Source organism: Anas platyrhynchos, chromosome 9 (genome assembly GCF_047663525.1).
Source record: "Anas platyrhynchos isolate ZD024472 breed Pekin duck chromosome 9, IASCAAS_PekinDuck_T2T, whole genome shotgun sequence".
In the NCBI taxonomy this organism is placed as follows: domain Eukaryota; kingdom Metazoa; phylum Chordata; class Aves; order Anseriformes; family Anatidae; genus Anas; species Anas platyrhynchos.
This window is the reverse complement of record NC_092595.1, coordinates 22,902,691-22,910,158: the sequence shown is the minus strand read 5'-3', so window position 1 is coordinate 22,910,158 and position 7,468 is coordinate 22,902,691. Positions and strand designations below refer to the sequence as shown.

The following is a 7,468-nucleotide window of genomic DNA, read 5'->3' as shown; positions in this document are numbered from 1 at the left end:
GAAAGCTCAAGTATGAGCACTCGAAATCTAAAGCTATTTACGGAAGTTTTTCTTTAGTAACTTGTTGAAGGCCACGTGATAAGTGAGCAGCAGAATTCAAAACTGGGAGCAAGACGTAACTGCCCATTATCTGGAGAACTGTGTTCAGTTCTGGGACTCCCACCATAGGAAAGACATGGACCTGTTCAAGTGGGTCCAGAGGTGGGCCACAAAAATGCAGAGGGCTGGAGCACCATTCCTACAAAGTCATACAGATAGGTTTGGGGTTGTTTAGCCCAACTGAAGAGAAGATAAGGCTCCCAGGAGACCTTGCAGTGGCCTTCCAGTACTTAAAGGGGGCCTAAAGGAAAAATGGGGAGGGAGTCTTTATAAAGGAATGTAGCAAAAAGACAAGGGTTAATGGTTTTAAACTAGAAGAAAGCAACTTTTGATTAGGTATTAGGAAGAAATTAATTACTACAAGGGTGGTGAGGCACTGGAACAGGTTGCCCAGAGAAATTATGGATAACCCATCTCTGGAAGTGTTCAAGGCCAGGCTGGATGGGGCTCTGAGCAACCTGCTCTCATGGGAGGTGACCCCTACCCATGGCAGGGGGCTTGGAACGAGATGATCTTCAAGGTCACTTCCAACACAAACCAGTCTATGATTCTGTGCTATGAGACATGGCTCTTTGTAACTTACCTTTGACTTTAAGGCCACAATCCATTCCCTTCTCCTCATACATTATCCTCTACTGAATATTTCTAGAAGGCTTCAATGTCAGTTACTTTCTGCATTTTAGTAAGTTTTGCATAAGCATCTCCACAGTCATTAATTGTATACAGTATACAATGCCTTTGTGTGACTGCAGTGAGCTTTAATGAAAAATTAAATCTTAACAAGCAACAGATATAGGTTTTATCTTTGAGTACTTAAATAAACTTCAGAGCTCATGGAAAAATCTATCAAGTGATTGTCTTATAAAAAACACCTCCATCCCCAAATCTTGTTTAAATGGAAGTTTGAATATTAACTTGACATTAATACCTTCTTATCAATAGTGCATCTGCATAGAGATTCTTCATAAAAACCTGCAAATTCACAATTATACCTGGCAAACAGAAGTACTGTAATTGTTCAGGCTAACAATACTTTTAAAATATTCATTCAGTTCATGTAGTAAATGGTATCTTCAAGTTACCTCCATCAGAAGATACTGACATGAAACACAGATGAAACCGTTTCATAGTTAGGTTAACACTGAAAATTCAAACAGACAAACATAATGCAAGTATTTTAACAGAAACAATATAAAATATCAGTGACTTAAAAAAGATCTAAATGAGAAATCTTGGTTATTTCAATGAATTGCTAGACCCTACATTTAAAATGATAGATTTACAGAACTCTTCAGATGAATTAGGCTTCTTCTCTAACACTAAATACTGGAATTCTGATAATTTGTGCAAGTATTAAAAATATTAACATCTTAAATGTTAACATTACAATTTTAAATAGCCTTGCAAGTGCAATGTTACAAATATTAAAAACAAATCAGAGCTACAATTTTGCATAAGTTATATGAGTAAGTGAAAGTGCTTTTCAAGTATTTATGTTCATTTACAGTTGGATTCTCATGTTAAGTCAGTGCTCAGTGGTACAATTTAAATATCAGTCTTATTTCCATTTTGGATGCATGAATTTAACTGGATGGAATAGAAGAAATGTGAAGAAATGTTTGTGATACATATTTAAAAATGAAATACCATTTCTGATAAATATGTAAATGGAATTTTAATGGAATATTAAAAAAAATGAATTACAGATTACCTCCTGGAGGTTGTGGGATAATCTGATAATGCCACAGGAGCTCTTTAACCATACAGTAATTGTAAATTACATCAATTTCTTAAATTATGATATGTTAAATAGTTGCTCTTTAGTAGAGACAAAAACCACGTGATCATAATAAAGGCCAAATACTGTCAATTTCTGAGAACTTTAAAAGATCTCATAATCTGTGTCAAAAGCATGGATTCTAAAGAACATTTTCATATGCTTACAATTAGAGCTTAGGTGATGTCACCCTGGAGAACAGAGCTGGTGCATGTCAGCTCTCTAGTGTCTATCCAGTGCACAGTTTAGCTCCCTTTCTGGATAGTCAAAATCCATTATTATTGCAGTGATACAAAAAAGACTGCATTCCTGCTTCCCAGCCCAAGGAAGGGTGAGCTAAGTGGGGAAATACTTCTTTATTAGACAAGAAACCCAAACCAAAACAACCCTAAATTAACCAATACGTAATTAAAAGTGCACTGAAAATATTTCCTATCCCACCCTATCTCTCATAAGTGCCAGACTTTTATCTTAAATTATACCTACTTTGAACACTGAACTGTAAGCTGATATTACAGCATTTTGTCTTGCGGTTTGAAAAGCACATGACACAAGGCAGCATTAATGTCTTTCATTAAAGATCTGGCAACGCCACAGATTTTGTTGTGAAGATGCAGCATAGAGATGACACGGTTCTGGAGGAGACCCTGCAGACTGCCATTACACGCTTACTTCAACAAAGTGCTTTGTCATTTGCTAAAGACCAAAAGTCAAACTGTTGTCCTACCTCACCACAGTGCTGCACTGGCAATTTACAGTTTTCTTTCCAGATGCAGTTGGACTTTAATAAATTATTGCTCTTCAAAGTTAGGCAATTCTTTGTAATAAAAGCAGAGTTTCACGTTCCATCAAGAGAGGCCCTTGTTTACACTGGTCTCTTCATGCAGACCTGACAACGACTGATGATGTTCTCTAGTTCTCCTGCTTTCAATGTCTGTGGCAGAGGTTTCCTAAAAGAAACAAACATTACTTTTTTGTTAAAAAACAGGAAGGGGTGATGAAACTTTGGATATGACATTACTGACACTGACATTTAAATTCTTGGCTCGCTGAAGCTCTCTTTGTGCTACAGAATGACCACAAACCTGACAAAGGGGGACATTAATCTGACAGGAGCTAGTAGGGGAGCCCCCGCAGGTAGGGACTTCTCAGCCACCTGCAGCATGGATGCTGGAAACAGGAGTGGGACAGCTAAGAAAGTACAATTTACCTGAACATTCTTTGTGGATTTAGTGATGCCAACCAGAAGCTGTAGGAGTTCGTGTAGTAGTTGCATGTGCCCCTGCCATGGCACTCTATGAACGGGATGGCTCGAAATTCTTCCAAGCAAGATCCAGGAGATGCCAGCGCTTGGCCAGAAGCTTCTGAGCCAGCACTCGTATACTGTAACCACCAATACGTTTTTTTATGAGAACATGTACATCAGTATTTAGCAATCTGCTTGCAAAAAATAAATCTCTCAAACATACCATATTTTCTGTGCTGTTTCTTGAACAAAACAAAAATCAGCATAGATTGGTTTTGATCAGACTTATAATGAAGCACAGAAGCCTTATGAAAATTCAAGCACAGTTAGGCTATTTCTGAGTTCTTGCAAAGGCCTTTTTCTGCTCTATGAGAAGGCATGAAAATGTAACCAGTTCAAAGACTAGAAAGTAGCTGGCTTCTGTCCATTTGAGGGCTACAGTAACTGAATTACAAATAAGCCAAATCCCATATTTTGTGGGTGTGTGCACGTTTGTATTCATATTTTTTATTGCATTTATTGCTTTTCCAAACACAAACAGCAAAGAATGCATCTTCCATCTCTGATGTTGGTAAATGCTTGTAGAAATAGCTCTAAAATAATTTATGACAGAAGAAATTTCATTAGAAAAATACCATTTTAATTTGCTGATGTTTAAAAAGATAAAGATTGCAGCTCGATGATGCAAAAAAAAAAAAAAAATCCCTCCTTTCCAAGATGTTTATTATTACTTAGGGCCAAATCCCAGGAGAGACAACAAATTTCACATTAGACCTAAAAGAAGTTTCCATCAAGCAGAAGAAATGCAGACCTACAAGAGAGGATTTCGGTTCTTTCATCCTCATTTGCTGGCATTCCTATGGCATGCCACAGGCACGGACAACAAAACTGGAGGGCCACATCCCCTCGTATGGACACACCCTTATTCCCATACTCAGTTCTCACTTTACAAGCACATTACGAAGTTTCTTCAGTCATATCGCATTGTGGCATCAAAATTGCTGAGGCAGTCCTCTACAGAGAATGTACTGCATCAGTTTTGATTTTAGCTTTGATTTTAGAGTTTGGTCCTAACAGCTGATTTATAAAAGAACAGCTGGGTAGAGCAGTGGGTAGCGTATTTTTGCATATCTGTGGTCAGGACTGCTTTAATCACCTAGCTCCCCAAACCTGTGCTTCCTAGAGTTCAGTGTAATGCATAAGAGTATGCAGTTATTTTTGACACACTAAAATCCTGTGGTTTTCCTTTCATCTCCCCTTTTCCTTCTGCCACCTATTTTTGCAGACAGATCTGAATAGTTGTTCCCATTTTTGAACAGGCTGCTCAGGGAAGTAGTTTAGTCACCATCCCCGGAGGCATTCAAGACGTGGAGATGTGCTGTTTAGGGACATGGTTTAGTGTAGATTGACAGAGTTAGATTAATGGTTGGACTTGATCTTAGAGGTCTTTTCCAATCTAAAAGATTCTCTGCTTTTATGCTTTGACATTATATAAGAGTTAATAGAATTATTGTCTAATGATAGGCAAAGAAAAAATAATAATTGTTAATACACAAATGCACTAAAAGCAGATGAAAATGCCATTGAAAGTGAGAGGAGAGAAAATAAGTATTTCCAAGCTTTTTTATCCTTACCATAACAAAAGAAAAACCCTTCCAGAGAGATATCCAGCCTTCTGGACATGCAGGAACTACAGTTGTTTGGCTGTGAACTGCTATTACCATTGCAGGTCCTTCACAGACAATGCATCTGTAAGAAGTGCACATGCATTCAGTGCAAAGTTGAGGGAAAACATGTAAGCAGACAAAAAAAAAAAATCTGCTGGGATACTGGTTACCTAATGGCAGGGCTTACTACAGATTCACCACTTGCACATATTCTCTCTGTTTAATGAGATAAGTACATTGAAGGTAACCTAAATATCTGCTTTGACGTCTCTACTAAACAAAAACTGGTGAAAGATGGGAATTGATCCCAGAACATTTGACCCTCCTAATACTGCCTTTACCAAAGTAACAAGCTAGATTCTGCCCTCTTCAGGTGTTCATTAATTATGTTGCTATGGTTTAGATCAAAGTTCTGTACTTTTATTTGCTAAAATTATTCTTCATTATTTCCAAAATGAAGAAATGATGAAGCTAGATTACAGTAACTGTGTACAGCAGGCTAGAAGGAAGAGTGCAAAGCTTGCCTTCCCATTTTTGATATTGCTACTCTTTGTCTTTTGTACTTTCAGAGCTTTCCCTCTTAAGAGGCTTTTCATCCTTCTCAGCTAACTTAAAGCAACTAGAAAGGCCCACATTTTCACAAGGGTGTTTCATAGTAGAGAACCTTTAGCCCCAATTTACAATATTCTTCATCAGCTACAGTAAATATATTACGTGTAATTGGAAGCAGAATTTAATTTGTACTATTTATCTAAATATTGAAGCTGTTATGTCATTTTAGCCTGCCTCTTCCATGTATGACAATAGTTTAAAAAAATCTATCGAGCATTGCAATCAGTAATGCGTGCCCTTTTCTCTTGTCAGCTGTGCAGATTAAGCCTGTGGTGATACCTTAACATTTCTTAGGGTATCACTGAATATCTGACATATTCGGGTGAGAAAATCAGGCAACTAAAAGCAGTGCTTGTACTTACTGAGATGGACAGGTCTTGGTCCGTTTGCTGTTCAAAACAAATGCATGGTTTCAGGCCAGAAGAACTGAAGTTCTTATACTCTTACCTGCTTATATGCGGTTCTAGTGCTCTGCCAGAAATCGGTGCCATGTCTACTGGCATTGCTGTCACAGTTGACAGCCAGTATGAATAGTCGTTGCGAGAAGCAAAGCTACAAACATCATTGGTGTTACAGAATAGGAATGGCATGGTGGTAAATCTCTGCAAGCAGCTACCAGCTGTTCCTAAAAGACAAAAGAGGAAAACTTGTGACAAACGAGATTATATACAGCACAGTAAATAGAAGAGACTCATGATGTGATTGTCTACTACAGTAAGAATTAAAAAAAAAAAAGATAACTATAAAGAGAGAAGCATCTATACAGTGAAATTATAGGAAAACAAAATACTTATGGCATATATATATATGAATTTGTATTTAAAATATTAAGGCTAAGAATTAGATTCGTTAAAAGTATTATCTTATTGAGTGATATCAGTCCTTGGCGCAGTGGCAGGCAGTCAGCTACCTAAACACAAGCTTCTAATGCCATTTTTGACACTCTATGGCATTCAGTTTGGCCTCTAAAAATAAGATTCTCTCCCAGATACTGTAACATTACTAACAACCCTACATAGATATTGTGGACATTTACGTTAGACATCTATCCATAAGTGACTGAATTCCTCCTGAAAAATGTGTAGGGAGAGCAAAAGGGAATATAAAAGTGCAGGAAGAAAAGATGTCTTTCAAACCATGATTACTGAATTGTCTCAGAACAGTAGACTGCTCTGCAGACTGATGGTTGAAACCAACGTTCATCTCAGACACAATGCCAGTTTGTTTTCATGGAAACAACTTGGATTATTGTACTCTACTGAAGGTGATACGGATATTTTACTAATACAGTACCAAGGTCTTGTCCATGCGCTCGTTCGTTTCCTTGAACAAAAAGCAGCGAAAAGCCAACATAGATCTGTGATGTCCCTGGCGGACACGAAGGAGTCTTTGTTGTTTGACTATGCCGGGTAAAGATAAAACCTCTTCTTGTTGGACCAGTGATGATAGTACCTGGTGATCCAGGTAACCCCTGTAGACCAGGAAAGCCAATCAGTCCAGGTTGTCCTGTGGAGGGGAAGAAAAACATGACTGCAAATATTGTCATTTTGTTTGAGTTCCTACTTTACTTAAATTAGGGGAACAACCTGAAAGTAAATCAAAAATTTGAAACTTCAAAATGGGTAGAATTTGTTGCTAGATATATTAATTCCTTCAGACCTAGCTCAGGCAGCTTTACTATTGCTCCAAAATGATGCAATGTGAGATATTTCAAAGAATCATAGCCATTTTTATGAAAAGAAGTTATAAAGTAAAATCGTTTTTATGGTGATTCACTTAAAATATTCAGTTCCATATTGATGCCACGTGAAGACACACTGGTACTTAGGGATTTGAATGAATTTTCAAGCAGATATGTAAATGTGATTAATAACAGAGGAGCACAGTCAAGGCACACTTTTGTAAATTATTATTTCAGTTGTGAAAATGCATCTGTTAAAAACTAAGCAACTGCTTGCATGTGTTGATGGCTGTAAAGCTGCTGCAAATGTTACAGAATTTCACTATATACAAAAGGAAGGCTTTAAAGAAATTGGGAATACAGCCTATCTATAGATTCAGTGGTAG

General features: G+C 37.5%; 1 protein-coding gene across 2 annotated transcripts in view; it reads right to left on the bottom strand.

Annotated features, from left to right (window-relative positions):
- Positions 1–836: 836 nt before the first annotated feature.
- The window catches only part of COL4A3 (collagen type IV alpha 3 chain), a 61,966-nt gene continuing 55,334 nt past the window's right edge, over positions 837–7,468 (bottom strand). The window contains exons 48-53 of one of the 2 annotated variants that reach the window (XR_011811307.1): positions 6,695–6,907; positions 5,849–6,026; positions 4,757–4,871; positions 3,087–3,259; positions 2,604–2,826; positions 837–1,240 (exon numbers count right to left, since the gene is read on the bottom strand). Coding sequence is in view for 1 of the 2 variants with exons in the window: in XM_027464711.3 (XP_027320512.3) it covers positions 2,742–2,826; positions 3,087–3,259; positions 4,757–4,871; positions 5,849–6,026; positions 6,695–6,907 (764 nt within the window). In the remaining variant the exon portion in view is untranslated. Of the gene's footprint in view, positions 2,827–3,086; positions 3,260–4,756; positions 4,872–5,848; positions 6,027–6,694; positions 6,908–7,468 lie in introns of both variants that reach the window. The other variant, XM_027464711.3, reaches the window with a different exon arrangement.